Consider the following 20,585-nt stretch of genomic DNA (forward strand, 5'->3'; position numbering starts at 1 on the left):
ACAACAACTGAACCTCTTGTCCATGTCTGCATGCTTTTATGCACTGAGTTACTGACATGTGATTGGCTGATTTAGATGTTTGCATCATGAGAAATCATGAACATTTTCTATCTCATGCAATATCCTAAAGTTTGAATCCATCCCTACTGGCCCAATCCTGTAAAATCTTTGCCAAAACACGAGCTGACAGCCCAACCGGTGGCGTCATTTCCGGCTTAAAGGTTAAAGAAGAAAAGCTCCCACCCTCTCTTATTTTTACACTGATTTAGCAAGATAGTGGGCTAATGTTAGCTTTTACTAGTGACTGACGTCCTTTGAAAATGATGCTTGTTATAAGTGTTTAAAGAAACGGACAGTCATATTTCGCGTTGTTTCAGTCTTTGTGTCTGGAATGTGCGTAAATCTTTTAGAAACGGTCTGCGTTTAAAATATTTTAAACAAGCTCAATGGTTGTACTGCCTGGCGTTTTGGCTTCCTTTGTCAGCTTGACTTCCGTTTACATTTGCGACTACATAGCAGCAATATAGCTGCCGTTAGCACGTTTGCTCGCTATCGGTGAAAAGAAAACATTTGGAACTGAAATTGGCCGAATACATATTTCGCTAAGAAATACCGTACTTTCAGTTCAACAATATAAACACAAACCTACATTTGTAGCTTACAGATTAGCGGGATGAAATATTCAATCAGCTAGCTAGCTAGCACTAATGCTATAGCGTGAACAATAACAAACAGGACTGCTTAAAATTAGCTGTATTGCAAGATGATTATTTTGGATAAGTAAATGAGAGAAATCGCGCTCATAACTGACTTCTGGCAACGCGGACTATACAAGATCGATACCTAGGTAGCTAGCTAGCTTCAACGTTGGCTAGCTAGCTATATTCACTATCTTGAATGAGGTGTGTCGATTAAAATAACCTTAGCCAGTTAATGTTGTCCAATCTCACATCAGCTTGCGAGCAGAATATTCTTATAATTGCTACAGTCATATAGTTGTTTTATTCTATATTTTACAAATTTACAAACTTCTCATCAACGCTGGTTTGTTGCAACAATGTTTCGCTATTTGAGTGATGTGGACGAGACCCCATTCGTGATGTAAGTACCTGACTTCACTGCACGAATATTTCAAGACACGTCTAGCTAACTTCGTGCTTGTCATATTTGACATGCAACTATATGAATAGTTGTTGGATATTAGTCTCCTACTGTACCAGAGAGGGTCGTTTACGTACAGTTTGGAAATGTTGGGTTACTCCTCTTATGTGTACGGTTTGGTTATTTAATACTTTTAGCATGATGTGCTTATACACTGAAACGCGTTGCTGTGCTGTGTGTGTGCATTGAGGGTGCTGTCTTTTCTGCAGGGACCCCTTCGCAGCCCACAGGCAGCAGATGCGCAGCCTGTTTGGGTCCTTTGGATTTGAGCCCTTTCCGCTCACGCCCCAGATCCAGGCCCCCCGCAGCCCACACATCCAGGTGCCTGTGTGTGGGTGTCAGTCAGTCGCTCACACTGTATTTCCCTCCTTTGCATGCCTGTCTGTGTGCCTGTAAGTCTTAAAAGGTGAATTTTACCCGTATTCCCCTTTATGTGTTGTCCCTTGACCTTATTCTGGTAAGAATGCAACGGTATGCATTTTACAGATATAAGAATGATTCAAGCTAAAGTGAGTGCAGACGTACTTTTCTCTGGAATTTCGTAGTCGGCTCAAGGACACTACAGTCTAGTTGTTTGTTATCAGTTTATCCTCTTGGATGTTGCCATTCTGTCTGGGAAATGAGGCAGTGGTAGTAGAGGAAAACAGTGGATGTCTGTGCAAACATTCATGAAATATTGCTTGTGTCTTTGTGATTTAAATCACTTAATACTTCCAGAACAACTGCACTCGCATATTATGAGACATTGTATTGTAACTAACTAAATGTTTATATTGTAAAAAGGTGGACAAAACAGAACTTTGATTTTTGGGTGAAGTTGGCCTTTAACATTTCATATTTTGTTTATTTGCATTTTTGCCATTAGTTGGCGCTAATGCTGATTGTCTCCTCTGCTCTGATAGGCTGGTGCCATGGCCCCCTTTGGAATGATGGGAATGGTGAGTTGTTTGTGATGGGATTCGTGAGGTGGGTGCCTTATTGAAAGTTAAAGTGTGGAAGGGGACTCACCTCCTGTTTGTCTCCCCCAGGGTGGAGGAGGCTTCATGGACATGTTTGGGATGATGGGAGGAATGATGGAGAATATGGTGCGTGTTGCAGAGGAGCACCGTCTCACCTTCCAATGTTCAATACATTACTTTACAGAACATTACATTACCGTATGGGAATTTAGCAGTAATTTTACATAGTAAACCCATTTATGCTGGTTAAGCACCTTGCTCAATTGCACAGTGGCAGTGTCCAACCTGGGAATCAAACCTGCAACGTAGGTTACCAACCCAGTTTCCTAATTGCACCACCCCAACCCAGACCACACACACACACACACACACACACACACACACACACACACACACACACACACAGAGGGGCCCCAATGGGCTCCCTCTGCCTTCCCTCTCAGTATTGCTGTTAATGTGCCAGTGAGTTGGAGCTAATGTGCTGTCAGCTAACACCCCTGTGTGTTTTCTCTTTCCCCCTCCCTCCTCCATTAGGAGAGAATGTCCGGCTCCCCCAGCTGCCAGACCTACTCTTCCTCCACCGTCATCTCCTACTCCTCAACAGACTCCGGCGCGCCCAAGGTGTACCAGCAGACCAGCGAGCTGCGGACTGCGCCTGGAGGGGTAAGAGCACGCCGATGTTCGGAGAGAGACGCTCCAGTGCACTGAGGAGCAGGGCGTGGAGAGGAGGTGCAGGGCTGTGGGGAGGAGGTGCAGGGCTGTGCGTGGCTGTGAGGAGGAGGTGCGTGGCTGTGAGGAGGAGGTGCGTGGCTGTGGGGAGGAGGTGCGTGGCTGTGGGGAGGAGGTGCGTGGCTGTGGGGAGGAGGTGCGTGGCTGTGGGGAGGAGGTGCGTGGCTGTGGGGAGGAGGTGAGTGGTGCGTGCCTGTGGGGAGGAGGTGAGTGGATTTGGGGAGGAGGTGTGTGGCTGTGGGGAGGAGGTGAGTGGTGCATGCCTGTGGGGAGGAGGTGAGTGGTGCATGCCTGTGGGGAGGAGGTGAGTGGTGCATGGCTGTGGGGAGGAGGTGAGTGGTGCATGGCTGTGGGGAGGAGGTGAGTGGATTTGGGGAGGAGGTGAGTGGCTGTGGGGAGGAGGTGAGTGGTGCATGCCTGTGGGGAGGAGGTGCGTGGCTGTGGGGAGGAGGTGAGTGGATTTGGGGAGGAGGAGAGTGGTGCGTGCCTGTGGGGAGGAGGTGAGTGGATTTGGGGAGGAGGAGGTGCATGGCTGTGGGGAGGAGGTGAGTGGTGCGTGCCTGTGGGGAGGAGGTGAGTGGATTTGGGGAGGAGGTGCATGGCTGTGGGGAGGAGGTGCGTGGCTGTGGGGAGGAGGTGCGTGGCTGTGGGGAGGAGGTGCGTGGCTGTGGGGAGGAGGTGAGTGGTGCATGCCTGTGGGGAGGAGGTGAGTGGTGCATGCCTGTGGGGAGGAGGTGCGTGTCTGTAGGGAGGAGGTGCGTGTCTGTAGGGAGGAGGTGCGTGTCTGTAGGGAGGAGGTGAGTGGCTTTGGGGAGGAGGTGAGTGGTGCATGGCTGTGGGGAGGAGGTGCATGGCTTTGGGGAGGAGGTGAGTGGTGCAGGGCTGTGGGGAGGAGGTGCGTGGCTGTGGGGAGGAGGTGTGTGCCTGTGTGGAGGAGGTGAGTGGTGCGTGCCTGTGGGGAGGAGGTGAGTGGTGCGTGCCTGTGGGGAGGAGGTGAGTGGATTTGGGGAGGAGGTGAGTGGTGCATGCCTGTGGGGAGGAGGTGCGTGGCTGTGGGGAGGAGGTGCATGGCTGTGGAGAGGAGGTGAGTGGTGCGTGCCTGTGGGGAGGAGGTGAGTGGATTTGGGGAGGAGGTGCATGGCTGCGGGGAGGAGGTGCGTGGCTGTGGGGCGGAGGTGCGTGGCTGTGGGGAGGAGGTGTGTGGCTGTGGGGAGGAGGTGAGTGGTGCGTGTCTGTGGGGAGGAGGTGAGTGGATTTGGGGAGGAGGTGAGTGGTGCATGCCTGTGGGGAGGAGGTGCGTGTCTGTAGGGAGGAGGTGAGTGGCTGTGGGGAGGAGGTGAGTGGTGCATGGCTGTGGGGAGGAGGTGCATGGCTTTGGGGAGGAGGTGAGTGGTGCATGGCTGTGGGGAGGAGGTGCATGGCTTTGGGGAGGAGGTGAGTGGTGCAGGGCTGTGGGGAGGAGGTGCGTGGCTGTGGGGAGGAGGTGAGTGGCTGTGGGGAGGAGGTGCATGGCTTTGGGGAGGAGGTGAGTGGTGCAGGGCTGTGGGGAGGAGGCGTGTGGCTGTGGGGAGGAGAAGCACATCTTCCTGGGCTCTGTGGGGAATAATGACACAATGAATTGCGCAGCAGAAGGATTTCTGAAAGTGCAGTTCTCTGAATGTGACATGGCTCCATATTGGAGTGCAGTCAGTCATATTTCTTCATTTCAGTTCCCATCGGCATTTGCCTTGATTAGATGAAGTGAATTGAGTTTGAGCAGAATGCATGACGGTGTGTCATACTGTTTACAGACCTGTAATAATGGAAATGAAAAAATGGAACTTGTAGCATGCAAAGTAGTTTGTTGCAGGCACCCCCCTCTCCCCATACGCCCAGTATTGCAAAAGCTTCCTGTTCAAGTTGACAAGATGCTACCACATTGGTGATAGAATAGCCATCGGTACAGACAGTATGCTAATATGGACCTAATACGAACGCAAAGCAAATCCAGGCCTTTTCGAATACTTGTTCTCTCCCGCTGTTCTGTTTTAGCAAGTAGCATACGACTCGTTCAGGTCTCTAGTGGCTCCTTACAGTGTGGCTGGAATAGGCAGTCTCTTGTGTCCCGTCTTCGCCTATATAGACATGGTCTTGAACACATTTTTGGTTGCTAACCATGTTGACGAGTCCGCTGACTTTGTTTCTTTATTTGTTCATGTTCATACTATCAAGTCCTTCATACTGTTCTGTTTAAGCACAGCGAGAAACAGAGGCCCTACTGGCTGCTCAGCTAGACCAGCAAATGTGTCTGATTGTCAGGATCTATATCTGGCCTGCACCAATAGTCTTCCTACTACAGTCAGATAGCCCTCAGTGTGATGTAACAACTGGTAAGCCAATGAAAAAAAAAATCGGCCAATGTTGAAATCAGGAGATCACCGTGTCACTGGCCTGATTGGCTGCTGGCTCGTGATGCTGCTTGTCAATGTTGAAATCAGGAGATCACCGTGTCACTGGCCTGATTGGCTGCTGGCTCGTGATGCTGCTTGTCAATGTTGAAATCAGGAGATCACCGTGTCACTGGCCTGATTGGCTGCTGGCTCGTGATGCTGCTTGTCAATGTTGAAATCAGGAGATCACCGTGTCACTGGCCCGATTGGCTGCTGGCTGGTGATGCTGCTTGTCAATGTTGAAATCAGGAGATCACCGTGTCACTGGCCTGATTGGCTGCTGGCTGGTGATGCTGCTTGTCAATGTTGAAATCAGGAGATCACCGTGTCACTGGCCTGATTGGCTGCTGGCTGGTGATGCTGCTTGCGAGGTGACGTTGCGCCCGTGCTTTCAGATCCGGGAGACGCGTCAGGCCATGCGAGACAGCGAAAGCGGGGTGGAGCGCCTGGCCATCGGCCACCACATCTGGGACCGGGGTCACGTGATGGAGAGGTCCCGCAACCGCAACACGGGCGACCGCGAGGAGAGGCAGGACTACATCAACCTGGAAGAGAGTGAGGACTTCCCCGTCCCGTCAGCCCTGCCCGCTTAAAGAGCTCCGCACATTCCGGCCCTAGCCCTGCTCCGTTCTCTCTGGGTCCTGGTCACGTGCCTCTCATGACCATTATGAGGTCATTTCCTTTCTCCTGTGTTCTCCCAGTGTTCTAGAACAGAGGTTAAGGGCCTGCCTGAGAGAGAATGGATGCCCCAGTGAGTCTGTAGGTGAGGCTGTGGAGGTGACTCTAGCAATAGGGGTTGTAGTCATCGACCGCCGCTATGGTTCCGGAAGACATTTTCCCGTTCATTTTTGCTATAGACATTTCAGAAAGTTCCTAGCTAAAGCGTTTTAAGCCATGAACTGAACCATCCAGCTACCAGATGAATTATGATATTACAAAAATGTATTTTGAGTAAAGAAATCTTTGGAAAATGGAGGGCGGGGGCGGAAGGCAAAGGTACAAGACTGTGTTCTGAACAGCACTTAACCGGAATGAACTACACATCCAATAGTACATTGTGAACAATGTAATCAAATCCCTTTTGTGTAATCAAATCAGTTTTAAGCTGATATCGATCACCTACAATTTAGGTTAGTTACATTTTATATTTAGTGCTTTCTTATGTCGTAGTGTTGGTCCATGGTGGGGTGGGACGGGTTGCTAACTGATGGAGACTCCGAGAGAGGTCATAGTTCCATGGCTGCCTCCTGCAAAACGTGGGAGTGGTGGACATCTCCGTGGTAACGGTGCTTTAGGACTGTGGGTGGTGTAGTTGAGCATTAAGACATGATTTCTTAAAAAATGCTTTATGATTTCTGTAAGAGCATACACCATCATTTCACAATCTGCTGGCTCATGGTAGGTCTACCTTTTACTTTTAATACATATTACTCCTATATGAATCAAATTCTCCGTGGTGAATATGAATGGCGTTTGTACTTCCAGAGCCATTACGTGAGCTCGGTGCTGTGTGAGAGTGAGTGACTGATTCGCTCGCTCGCTCAGGTGTGGAGTTTTTCCCCCCCTTCCTCTCCAGGTGAGGCTGCAGCCTTTGACGAGGAATGGAGGAGGGAGGCGGGCCGCTACCCCCCTCCCAGCGCCCGGGGGCTGGACTACGGCCGCGACAGGAGGGCGGGCGGCGCGGTCCAGCAGCTGGCCCTCACTGCCCCTCCCAACTCCTCCTCCCCCCCTGTCCCCCTCCATGACTCCCCCAGGCACCCCCCGCCCCCCACTCGCCCCCGCTACGACTGGTGACCGGGAACAGGTGAGCACAGACACGGGGCATCACCGTAAGGCGTGGACGGGGTGGAGATTACATTTTACATTTACATTTTTGTCATTTGGCGGACCCTTTTAATCCAAAGCGACTTACAAGTGCATAGGTTCTACCACAAGTCAAAGCATCACATCCGGAACTAGGAAAATACGCATGGAATGCTGTTCTAAACATATAGTCGTCATCCATCCATCCATCCGTTATCTGAACCCGCTTATCCTAATCAGGGTCGCAGGGGGGCTGGAGCCTATCCCAGCATACATTGGGCGAAAGGCAGGAATACACCCTGGACAGGTCGCCAGTCCATCGCAGGGCACACACACCATTCACTCACACACTCATACCTACGGGCAATTTAGACTCTCCAATCAGCCTAACCTGCGTGTCTTTGGACTGTGGGAGGAAACCGGAGTACCCGGAGGAAACCCACGCAGACACAGGGAGAACATGCAAACTCCGCACAGAGAGGCCCCGGCCGACGGGGATTCGAACCCAGGACCTCCTTGCTGTGAGGCGGCAGTGCTACCCACTGCACCATCCGTGCCGCCCTAGTCGTCATCATAAGTGCTCCTTTATTTTTTTGTTAGACAAGGATAGGGATATCAGAAAGGAGGGGCGGGAGAAATCAGGAGGGAGGACTGAGGTAGAGTTTGAAAAAAAGAAAACAAGTTTGATGGGCATTAATGGCCAACCTGTTAGTGGATGTTGTTGATGTGCCTTATGTCCACGACTTGACGTTGAGTATGGCAGAATGACTTTGAGTCATGGCATGACGACTTTACTACCTAAAACAGATCAGTGTTTTGTAAGTATCGAATAGCAACATCAAAACTTCAATTTCTGCTCCTGTAATGACGTGAAGTTGACTTCCATGACCAACGTTGATTCTGGGTCTACCTGTGGGAGGGCTTTCACTTTTTAAAGCAAATCCTTTTTTTAAAGTATGCCTCATATAGGGCAACATATTTGTTTGAAACGTTGCTAATTTGGAACAGTAATCTTTTTGGAATACTCCAGCAAAGTCTTCAGAAGTGTGCTTTATGTTTATGTAATCATCTTTGCTGTTGTGTAATATATTTGGGTCTTATTTGTCTCCACAGAAAAAGAGAGAGAGAAGGTGAAAGAAGGGTCCACTTGATGCTGTGAAAGAAAATGAGGGAAAGAAGTGGCATATGAAGAGGAAATGACTGACCTTTGAAGATGTTTGATGTAACTGGACTGTCTATATATAAATTATACATACAGTGCAATGCATAACACCACACCCAGTATGCATCAGAACACACACACGTGCAGTAGACATGCCAAGTAACTGTAACATTCGACACACTGTATATACAGTAAAGGCACACATTTTCACACTACACAGTGCTGCAGCACACACACTGTATACACATACTGTACAGTCCATATGTTTGTGTAGAGACTAGTTTATCTGTGGATTGAATTGTACACTGTTGACTAATTACCTACTTAATAAAAATCATTAATAAACATTGTTAGATAAAAGGTGTGCTGTTTGTTTGTTTTTTTGTGTTTTTATTCATCTGTGCTGGAGTATATAACCCGATCGACCTAGAATGGTCTCTCCCTGAGAGAATTGTGTTACGCTCTTTGACTCCGCTGCCGTAGTGTCGTGAAAATGTCTGTCGATAACAGCTCTCTCCTCTGGCTCCACCCCTTCCCACACGCGCACACGCTCCCCCGTGCGAGAGTATCTGCAGATGGTCACGTGACTTCCAGCTGGAACACACCAGAAAATGAGCCAATCAAAATCAGCCCCCCCCCCCCCCCACCCTCCCCATATCTCTCCTTCCCCTCATCCCCAGATAGTCTCCCTCTCTGGATATCGCTCTTTTTCTCTCATCACTCGTTTCCTCCACGTCGTGGCCCGACCGGGCCACCCTGCCCTGCCCTGCGCCATTCCCTGGGTGTCCAGGGCAGTGTGGCAGTGGTCCTAGCGAGAGATTCCCTTTAGACCCCGGGCGCTTTATTATTGGATATTAAATCTTCTGTTTCTGTGACATCACAGATTTCATCTTCTGTTTATCTCTCCCATGGGATCTCTGCACTTAAGACTGTGTCTTCTAGGTCAAGTGAAATATTTCTAGCTCCTGTTACACTTTTTTTTTTTTTTTTCAATGTATATGCTGCATCAGAATTGAAACCAATCTAACTTATCTATATGTGGCTGCAATCGGGGAAATTAATTGTATTACTGTTATTCCCCCTCCCCCCACCCCATACATGTTTTTTTAATGAAATGGCCTACATTGTGAAATTGTGAGCAGTACCTGCAGTGGCTAGAATAAAGATAATTTTGTATCTGCTATGGCAGTAGCGCTATTAGCTGTGCTATCCTCGCTGTGCAGAGTGCAGGAGGTCCAGCATCCTCTTCTTTCCTCCATTTATTTTTCTTTCCTCTTGTCTATTTTCTGGATATCTCTGCTTTATGAATTAGAAAACGTGGCATGACTTCCCTCTTTCACCCTCAGGTCTTCGGGATCCCTCTCTCCTCTCTCCCTCTCTCCTCTCTCTGTCTCCTTGACCTAGTCTTCCTCCCTCCCTGTTTTCTCTGCATCTTTCAGTGACTCACACATACCCCTCCCCCTCTGTCACACGCTTCTGCCTCCCCTCCCTCCTCCCCTGCGTCCCTCTCTCTCGCTCATTCACTCTCATCTCTTTCCCTACAAGGCTGAACACAAACTGCAGGTAATGGAAAAAAGAAAAGAAAAATGCATTCCTTTCACCTCGTCTGTTGTCTTTCTGTTCTTCTCTGCTAGTTCTGTCTTCTGTCATTTTGTGATTTTGATCGATCCCGTTCGGGCACTGCAGTTACGGAATTAATATTTCCGGCTTGACTTTCCGTTACATCGGTGTACCCGTGTCTACATGCGTGCCTGTGTGTGTGGGCGCATGTTGTTCCCATGTGTTTGAGTGTGTGTGTCTGTGTATAGCCGTCACTGTGGGTCGGGGTGTGTGCATATATTTATTTACTGTGTAGATACCCCGCCTTGCCTGAGCCCAGGGCATGTTATCCCATAAGTCCATGTATATTTTTGGGGGCTATTGCGTCAGTGTTTTCACGCGGTGCATGCTAGCGTGCGTGTGTGTGTGTGTGAGTCGTGTCAGTGATTGTGCATGTATGTGTCAGCATGTCTCCTGGCATCTGACCGTTTCTTCTGAAAAGCTGTCTCCATTCTGTCCCTGTATCTGATCATCCCTCCGTAGAGGTCATTCTCTCTCTCTCTCTCTCTCTCTTCATCCTTCTTTCTTCCTGACTGTACCTGTCAGGCTAGTCTTCTTCTTCATGCAAAAAAAGGAGTTTTAATAATTTAATAATCTTTACCCATCATTCCCTCTCTCCCTCCATCGTTTTCTCTTCCTCCATCTCACGCTCTTTCTGTTTTTATGCCGACGGGCCTCTGCAGAGAGAGGGGAGGGGGAGGGTTGATGCTACAGTGCACACTATACATTAAATAACATTGACTAACGGGATGTGTGACCTTATTTTTAACTATAGGTGTTGAATAAAAAAATGCTGCTATTACTGTGAATCGTTGTATATTCCTATCTCCACCCTAATGCCAGTCATTAGTATGGACCAGATTTTCAGGGCTTGTGTGGTGTGATTCTGTCACATGATACTGCATTTCCCAAATGTGATTATGGCAGTTTGAGAACTACAGAGCTCCCCAACCAGTGGCTTTCATTTTGTTTTCTTGGCTGTCATGTGATGCAGTGCACACACAGATAATAAATGTGCTTTAATTGTCCGTCATTATTTCTTTAACGATCTATGTGCATGCCTTAATCCACCATCTATAAACACTAAAATGTACAATAATAATCTGTAGTTAAAAACCCAAACCTATCTACTAGGAGTCCTGAGAATGAAATGTTTGCCTGTGTATGTGTGTGTGTGTGTGTGTGTGTGTCTGTGTGTGTGTGCACGTGTGTGTGTGTTCCACAGGATGTCTATAGTGAACATTGTTGCCAGGGAGATCCTGGACTCTCGGGGAAACCCCACAGTGGAGGTGGACCTCTACACTGAGAAAGGTGTGTCTTTAACCGTCCTGGAGGCCGTCTGATTGGCTTGTTATACCAGGCAGTGGACAATAATTTATACTGCTCGACACTTCACGGTCATGTATCGCGTCAAGTATTCATCAAACAAGTGTCTGGAAGTGGAAACGTTGTTGCTTTTCGCTTTTGGTTTAGTTGTCCCGCAGATCATTTATTTAGTTAATTCTGATCATTTTGACCTCTTATTGATCTTGTTTTTCAATTTTTCCTCGTTTCCCCCCTGAACCTTTTCACCAGGACTGTTCAGGGCGGCAGTTCCAAGTGGAGCCTCTACTGGCATCTACGAGGCTTTGGAGCTGAGAGACGGGGACAAGAGCCGTTACAAAGGCAAAGGTGAGAGGCCTCAAGGGAAGTGGAGTCAAGTGCCGTTAGAGAGGAGCTGTACAGTGTTTATGCTTTACTCCGCACTGGAGAGAGGGATAGAGCGCAGAGGAGCTGAGATCACCATAATATTGCTATTACATCGCATTGCATTGACTACTGAGTGAACGAGATCACCACTACTGCCCCACCTCAAGTTAATAGGATCTACATTGAACCGGAAACTCCCTATTTGTCTGTCACACTCTCCCCTCTCTCTCTTTCTGTCTCGCTCTCTCCCCCATCTTTCTCCCTCTCCCTCATTCTCTCTCAATTTCATTTCAATCTCTCCCTCTCCCATTCTCTTTCTTCCACTCTCTCCCTCTCTTTTTCCCAGGTGTGCTGAAGGCTGTGGCTCACATCAATGACACCATCAGACCCGCCCTCATCCAGTCTGTGAGTCTGAGAAACAAACTGCCACCTCCCTGCCGCATCGGTCACGTGATGGGGGGTCATGTGATGGCGGTCACGCCCCACTCTGGCATCGTGCCTGATGTGCAGCCTCTCACTGAAAGCCAATCCCCCCCCCCCCCTCACACACACACCGCTGTACAACAGGCCGTCCATCCATTTTTAATTGCTCCACGATAAACAAAGCTCTTCTACCCAAGGGGCATGCTGCTCCCTCACTTTTTCCATGTTCGACACATGGGACTGTGTGGTTACAGGCCGATGAGGTCCATCATTGACAGTGACAGTGTTCTCTGATCATCAGTGATTGTGTGGAAAATTCTAGAAACAAGCGGTTGGCCTGGGAATGCAAGAACACCACAACATAACACTGAACAGTTGGGAGGATTCTGTGCCCAGCATGGTTTTCCATTGCGCTGAGACAGACATTTATGAGACATTTCTGCTGAGAAACACTGATAATGAGAGCAGGGAAGGATTTCATTCTGCACTGTGTTTTTACCTTGCAGGAGATCAGCGTTGTTGAGCAGGAGAAGTTGGACAATATGATGATTGAGATGGATGGGACTGAAAATAAGTGTGAGTCCAACACACGCCAATATATTGCATTACAATTCAACACAATGCCTGGAGAATCTGTCTCTGTCATGCCCAATCTGGAATCAATGCACAAAGTCTGAAACCTTTGCAGTTAATTACAGGTGGCAATTCAGCAAGGAAATTACGCCTAATTGCCTGACAATAATCAGACGACTATTAATGCAGTCTTCATTAGTCACTCTACATGAATTCAATCAAAGATTTAAATGGAAATAACATGAAGTATTTAAAAAGCCAAATGCCAATCTTTGAATAATAATCAACTGTGTGATCTTGTGAAGCAATTCTATAATAAACGAATATCACAGACGATAAAGACAGATGAGGCCACTGTTGAGAAAGTGTGCCCCCGCCACACCTGGTTTGACTTGTTACCATGGGAGTTGGGATTCAGACAGGTATTGAGAAATTACATCGCAATCACTCAGGAGATTAACCTGTCCAGAGCAACTTGCAAAAGTGCAAAAGAGTGCTCTATCACCGAAAAAAAAACAGACGCAATGTTAACCTACAAACCGAAAATTTGTATTGTAAACAAACGTATATGGCACTACACAACTGAACCTGTCCTTGCTCAGCTACATCAATCACATTACCGTCACGACCAGAAGTTCTCAAAGAAAGAGGAGAGCCGTGGGACAGAGGTGGGTGTCCAGTATGTTTCGGAAGATGAGCAGGGGTTTCTGCGGTGCTGGTCACAGTAAGAAGCTCATTCCACCACCTGGGGATCAGAAGCGATAGGAGACAGGACCTGGAAGTGTCGGCACCCGGGGGGGGGTGGAGATGCCCAGAGGTAGCAGAACGCAGAGGTCTGGGTGATGATCTGTTGAAGATATAACAACGCGGTCCCTTAGCTGCCCAATAGGCTAGAACCAATGTGCTCAACTCGATACAAGCCATTACAGGTTGTCAGCGGAGGAAATGAGAAGGGGAGTGATATGACTGAGCCCGGGGAGGTTTGCACATCAGGTGAGCGCTACAATGTCCTGGAAAAGCTGCAGAGGCCCCATGGAAGAGGCAGGGAGACCAGCAAATATGGAGCCGGAGTAGCCTAGATGGGAAATGTCTAGAACCAGGAGCTGGGTTGAGTAGGTGGTGAGGAAGGGCCTGATTCTCTGAATGTGTTTACAGAAAGTCATGTTCTCTGAGAGGGAAAATGTTGTCCAGTGCCACTCCAAGATCCCAAGACTTTCCAGGTGCCGTCCAAGCTGAGTGAAACACTTCATCCATGGACCTTCATAGACCTGCAGGACATGCCGGCCCACTCATATATTAACACGCATCCCAGGCTTTCAGGTGTCCCAGGTTGAACCTGTTTGCAATCGTGTTGAATTAATTGATGAGAAGCTGGTGCACAGCAGTGTCCGACTACCCTTGACACTGATAATACCACTTTCAGCATGTCCGTTTCCAATTAATGTCTGGGTCATTTTGTTCTGTGTGTCTGGGGGTCAGAATTTTCTCTGACCTTTCCCACTGGCCAAAAACCAGCAGAGGGAAATCGTACGAGAGCTTTTGACATGGGTGCCACAGCAGGAACAACATCGGAGTCAGGTGTGTCACCGGTGCACCGGTGGAAAGTCCAGGGGTCAGAAAGTAAATTAGTTCTTCCTCTTAGATGAAGACTTGTGCTAATTAGCAAATCCAGGTGACTGGAGCAAAATGACTGGGGAGGACTTTTACTTCTAGAGCGTTAATAGAGTTAAAAGAGTTTTCCACCTCTGTCAGTGTGAAACAAAGCTGCATCACGAGGATTTTGTGAAACGATTGTTGTGAATTGATGGTGTGGAATGTATCTCTTGTGAGTAGATATATACAGCCTTTTTCTTATAGATGTTGCGATTCTAATGCCTTTGAGTTTGCCCCAGGCCTCCTCTGCTCATGTACGTATGTTATGTACACATTCACTACAAAAAAAATAACTCAATCTCAACTATTACCTTTTTGCTAAATAAGACAATCCTATTGCCAATGAGGTGAGACAGTTTTGACTCATTTTAGCAATGTTCCATTAACCCTTTCTTTGCCCCGCACTCTTCCTCCAGCTCAATTTGGCGCCAACGCGATCCTGGGTGTTTCCTTGGCCATATGCAAGGCCGGAGCAGCGGAGAAGGGCGTTCCTCTGTACCGCCATATCGCCGACCTGGCGGGAAACGCAGAGCTGGTGCTGCCTGTTCCTGTGAGCACCTTCCTGTCACTGCCTTTATTAATGTGGTTGGGAGCAGCAACCATCACATTTACATTTACATTTCTATCATTTAGCAGACGCTTTTAATCCAAACCGACTTACAAGTGCATAGGTTCTTCCACAAGTTAAAGCATCACATCCATAACTAGTAAAATACACATGAAGTGTTGTTCTAAACATATAGTCATCATAAGTGCAAATTTTTTTTTGATTTTTTTTTGGGGGGGGTTAGAAGAGGGAAGAGGGATGGGGATGGGGATGGGGATATCAGAAAGGGGGTGGGCGAAATCAGGAGGGAGGACTAAGGTACAGTTTGAAACGGTGTGTTTTTAGTCTGCGTCGAAATAGGGAGAGGGATTCTGCTGTCCTGACAGTGGTAGGCAAGTCATTCCACCACTGAGGAACCAGAACGGAAAACAGGCGATACCACAGCAGTAATGTTAGCTATCTACATTTAATTGGATTTTTTTCCCTTTACTGTCACGATGGTTCGATCCGGGTTGTTCATTTCTGTCTCTCAGGCCTTCAACGTGATCAATGGTGGGTCCCACGCAGGGAACAAGCTGGCCATGCAGGAGTTCATGGTGCTCCCGGTGGGGGCGGAGTCATTTCGGGAGGCCCTGCGCGTGGGTGCGGAGCTCTACCAAACCTTGAGGGGCGTGATCCGTGAAAAGTACGGCCAGGATGCCACCAATGTGGGCGATGAGGGCGGGTTCGCCCCAAACATCCTGGAGAACAGCGAGGGTATGAGACAGACGTCATTCACACAACTGATCTGTGTGTGTGCTTGTGTGTCCATGTCTGTGAATGTATGTGTGTGTGTGTGTGTGTGTGTGTGTGTGTGTGCATCACTCAATACATTCTGCAACAATAATCCACTCATTTGCTCTCAGTATCCACCCCAGTGTAAAAATAAAAGGATCCACAAAGAACAGGCAACCCTGTCTGCCACTAACATCTCTCTCTCTCCATCTCCCTTTTCCTCCTCTCTTCACTCTGTCTCTCTCTCATTCCCCCCAGCACTGGAGTTGCTGAAGACAGCCATAGAGAAAGCCGGCTTCACGGACAAGGTGGTGATCGGCATGGATGTGGCAGCGTCCGAGTTTTACCAAGACGGGAAATACGACCTTGACTTCAAATCGCCCCCCAACCCTGACAGACACATCAGTGCCCAGGAGCTGTCCGAGATATACCAGAGCTTCGTCAACAATTATCCAGGTGGATCTGTCCGCTACCGTTTGGCCCTGTTCCTGTGTGTGTCTATACACTCTCAGTGAGCACCTATCGTCTATATCTCAAATGAGTGTCCAAATGATTCCAGCAGCTGTTTGTTGTTTTGTCCTTCACAAAACACTGTTGTAAACATAATGATAACCAATGAGACTGCATATGTCAATTGGGATGTGCATGACAATAGTGCTGAGTCAGAGGCAATGATTTTGGGAGGCACAATACATATGACACACTGCCTGACATTCAAATCCGTTGTACAATGGAGTATTGCTATCAAATTATGGAGGGAATGTCAAAGAAAGCCAACATTCTACAATAGAACTTGACAGATTCACAAAATGGCCATTCTCAGCTCTGAGGGAACTAAGAAATCTTAGAGCACTTAAAAATAAAATAAATTTCCGTTCCCGTTGCAACAAAGTGTTGCAAACTTCAAAGTTCTTTTGTTGCTTTTAATATTATTTTAAAAATCTCTCCACAGCTGTCATTTTTTAAAATCATTTGCGGCATCAGAGGTGCATCAAAGGCCTTGCCTCTCATGTACGTGTCATCATATTGACCCATCATACCTATCTAAATATGATGGGCCATTAGTCTTAACATTGGCTAACTGATACATTCATTTCAGCTAATACCAAAACAACCCAAATATTACAGTACAGTGCACCCTAAATTGTTTGGCATAGAAGAGGTGGAAATATTTCATGGTTTTGGAAATACACAGAGCCACTATTGTTAAAATGTGTTCCGTAGCAACATATTTGCATATGGCATTTTAGCTTGCTATTTCATGATGACCTCACCGAAGAAAAAATGCTCTGTGCAGGTATTCCTAAGCAATGTGATTTGACATTAGACCACAGGGGAACGGGTGGCACTTTGCCACTATCCTTTTATTTAGTACATTACACTGTACTTTAATGACACACAAATGTAGAACTGTGGCAGTTTCCCTGGTGCTCCTTTTAAAAATCACTCCCAAATAAGGTCTCATTCCTCACACCTATGGTAACACTTACAAATCCTAGTAACCATGTGTATGAGTGTGAAAATGCTCTAACAAGATGGTGTCATCTCCCATTACTGTGGAAACACTGACAGCGACTTTCATGAATCACCCCTCTTTTCTTTGGTTTATGTCTCCAGCTATCAAACTTGTGGCAGATGTCTAACAATAAGACATTCTTGGATTTTTGTTACTCGGAGACAAGGATGAAGCACACCGTAGCATTCAAATAGAAAGCTGTCTGAGCATTCCTGTGAATTGTTCCGGTCCTGACACGCGAGAAACACGTCCTTCTGACCGGGCGCCGGTTTGTCCCCCTAGTGGTGTCCATAGAGGACCCCTTCGACCAGGACGACTGGCCGGCGTGGTCCCAGCTGACAGCGTCCGTGGGGATCCAGATCGTGGGGGACGACCTGACGGTCACCAACCCCCGGCGGATAGAGAAGGCGGTGGAGGACCGGGCCTGTAACTGCCTGCTGCTGAAAGTCAACCAGATCGGCTCCGTCACCGAGGCCATCCGGGCGTAAGGCCGCTCCCCGCTCAGCATTCAGGGGCCATTTAGCGCACGCGGCAAAATGCCTGCTGTTAATGAAATTAGCCGTTTTGTGCAAAAACGAGATAGAGGGCACTGTATGTGATTAAAATACAAAATATTTTAGCAGCGATTATTTATCGGAGGACATGTTCTCCGTGTAAATTATATTGTGCTTTGGCCAAAAAAAAAAAAAACCTACCTCAGCTATTCCCCATAGTATTTCCAGTGTTAACTTTCTATGATCTGACAATCTGTTGGGAAGTATTTTGCCAATAATTTGCCATATGCACACATGTGCGTGTGCATATGTATATGTGCTTGTACGTGCATATGCATGCAGAGACCTGTGTGCATGTGTATGTGTGTATGTATGTGCGTGTGTGTCTCTCTCTAATCCTTGCTAACTCTTCTTCAGATGCAAACTGGCGCAGGAGAACGGCTGGGGAGTGATGGTGAGTCATCGCTCGGGCGAGACTGAAGACACTTTCATTGCTGACCTGGTGGTGGGGCTTTGCACTGGACAGGTAACTAGCACACCTTGACTCCATAGACCCTGCTTCTAGCCCAACATTGCAAATGGCTGCATGATAATAATTTCCTCCCCATTTTGGGACCCTTCAATGCCTTTTTCTTCCACCCCCCACTTCAGATCAAGACTGGAGCCCCCTGCAGATCAGAGCGGCTGGCTAAATACAACCAGCTCATGAGGTCAGTATTAATCACTTCTGCACATATCTGTCAACTGTTTCAATGTGTATACAATGTGTATACAATGTGTATAATGACAATCTTACTTTTTGTTCTGTTTCTATTTCTCTCTTTCTCTGTCTGTGTCTTTCTCTCTTTCTCTCTCACACACATAAACACACATACACACACACACACCCACGCATACACACACACACTCGCACACACACACATACTCGCACACACACACTCACACACACACACACATGCATGCACACACACACACACACACACTCACACGCACACACACATACACACACACACACGCATACCCACACACACACACACAAACACACATACTTGCACGCACACACACATACACACACACGCATACCCACACACACACACACACACACACACACATAAACACACACATACACACATACTTGCACACACACACATACCCACACACACACACAAACACACATACTCGCACACACATACACACACACACGCATACCCACACACACACACACACACACACATACACACACATAAACACACACATACACACATACTTGCACACACACACATACCCACACACATACCCGCACACACACACACACACACACATACACACATAAACACACACATACACACATACTTGCACACACACACATACACACACAAACACACATACTCACACGCACACACGCATACACACATACACACACACACTCTCTTTCCCTCTCTCACTCTCAGGATTGAAGAGGAATTGGGTGACCAAGCGCGCTTCGCCGGGCACAACTTCCGAAACCCGAGCGCTCTGTGAAAGTGCCGCACGGACGCCGAGACACACCGACGCGACGATTCACTGGAACCTACGGACAGACGACAGGCAGGATCAGACCGAGACCCAGCGGGAGCGCCGATGCACCAGAAACGGACAGACACAGACCGACTCACTGAGCGAGACCTCACCAAATAGTCACCGACTCACTGTCGGGCACTGCACGCGCAGTCAGATGCGTCGACTGACTGATCAATTTAATGGCCGACGGATATGCACTTAAGAGACTGACTGCTTTACGTACGGAAGAAAGAGCAGTGTGTAGCAGAGTCTCTGTCTCTCTTTCACTACTAACACAGAAAAGCACTTTGTCTAGCTCCCCCGCTTTCCTTCCCCAGTCTCCTTTGCTCTTTCTTTCCCTCTCCATTCACTCGATTGTCCACATATTTCACCCACTTCAGGACCCCCTCTTTCAGCGTCTCTTTCCACGACTGCTGTCCTGACCCCCAGACCTCACTTCAGCTTACCTCTTGCTGTATCCCCTTACCCCTATGCCCGTAGAGGCATTATTCAAATGCAACGCTTGCCACAGAACTACAAATAAAGAGATAAATACTTCTGATGATTACTCAAACCACATTCACCGTGTCTGCTTCTGTTTTGTGTTTTCTTTTTTGATGGGGGGGGGGGGGGGGTTGTTCATGAAAACAATGAAGTTAAGCAACAGGCGCCTTGATGGACTACAACTAGTATGACTAGTCCACTCTGGGACTCAGTTTGACAAACTACAAAGGTACACTATGTAGTTGCTAAACAAAATGCTCCAAAGATTTTTCTTGCAATCTGTATTTTACAGCAAGCAATGTTTTGAGGAATACCTATGCGTCTCCCATGAAAAATATTTTCTTATTATTATATCAGATTAGAATAATGACTCTGTTGGTCTGGCCAGTTTCTAAGTGAATTGGATAGTTTATACCGGAACATACAGACTACTAGAATTAAATACCACAATGTTTTCGGCAATTTTTGAACAATGAAGTGGTGATCCTGCCCTCTGCTCCTTCATAGTCTATGTCCTGCCATTCCACACCCATAGCAATGGTAAGATATTCAAGTGAATCAAGTGAATATGTGATGGCTGAATGTTTATGTTTTCAAAATGGCTGCACACCGAAAAATTAGAAATCTAATTTTATAGGAATTAATTGTGTTAGTATGACTTTGATGTTGATGCTTGGGGAATTAGACTAATTAAACCAATGAAATCACTCAAGCATGACCAAATGCTAATTTGGCTGACATTCGGGCTATGAAAGCTGTTATAGCAATAGAAACGTACCTTTACCTCAGGGACTATACTATGCTTATTGGAAGTTAAATTTGGCGTGCAGATGAGAATATTTGGCCATCCCCCGTCTAATAAAACAAGCAAAATTACTCTGGCGTGATTGTATGTCATGATCGTGACTCTCAGAGTTTTACTGTTGTCATAAAATAATGACACTGGGGGATAATGATAGCAGGTAGCCTACTGTTTCCTATATGAATGTATTTACCGTTAATCAGGACGCGCTTGCTAAAATCATTTAAGG

At 47.4% G+C, this 20,585-nt stretch overlaps 2 protein-coding genes across 3 annotated transcripts; both read left to right on the plus strand.

Moving 5' to 3' along the window:
- Positions 1–209: 209 nt before the first annotated feature.
- On the plus strand, positions 210–8,603 carry mlf2 (myeloid leukemia factor 2). Of its 2 annotated transcripts, XM_061236469.1 has the most exons (8): positions 210–1,101; positions 1,371–1,482; positions 2,064–2,099; positions 2,190–2,246; positions 2,655–2,783; positions 5,674–5,833; positions 6,855–7,082; positions 8,195–8,603. In XM_061236469.1, exons 1-7 carry the CDS (start codon positions 1,058–1,060, stop codon positions 7,070–7,072), a joined length of 756 nt encoding a protein of 251 aa, XP_061092453.1. In that variant the 5' UTR covers positions 210–1,057; the 3' UTR covers positions 7,073–7,082; positions 8,195–8,603. The 2 variants fall into 2 exon arrangements, with proteins under 2 accessions (XP_061092453.1, XP_061092457.1); XM_061236473.1 differs by lacking the exon at positions 210–1,101 and having other exon boundaries at positions 1,451–1,553.
- A 1,098-nt stretch (positions 8,604–9,701) lies between these two features.
- On the plus strand, positions 9,702–19,629 carry LOC133124858 (gamma-enolase). Its single transcript, XM_061236396.1, has 12 exons — positions 9,702–9,806; positions 11,068–11,153; positions 11,418–11,513; positions 11,878–11,936; positions 12,461–12,530; positions 14,597–14,730; positions 15,261–15,483; positions 15,760–15,957; positions 17,300–17,501; positions 17,929–18,037; positions 18,163–18,221; positions 18,963–19,629. The coding sequence occupies exons 2-12, from the start codon at positions 11,069–11,071 to the stop codon at positions 19,030–19,032; spliced, it is 1,305 nt and encodes a 434-aa protein (XP_061092380.1). The 5' UTR covers positions 9,702–9,806; position 11,068; the 3' UTR covers positions 19,033–19,629.
- Positions 19,630–20,585: the final 956 nt, after the last annotated feature.

The sequence above is a fragment of the Conger conger genome, chromosome 1 (assembly GCF_963514075.1).
Source record: "Conger conger chromosome 1, fConCon1.1, whole genome shotgun sequence".
NCBI lineage: Eukaryota > Metazoa > Chordata > Actinopteri > Anguilliformes > Congridae > Conger > Conger conger.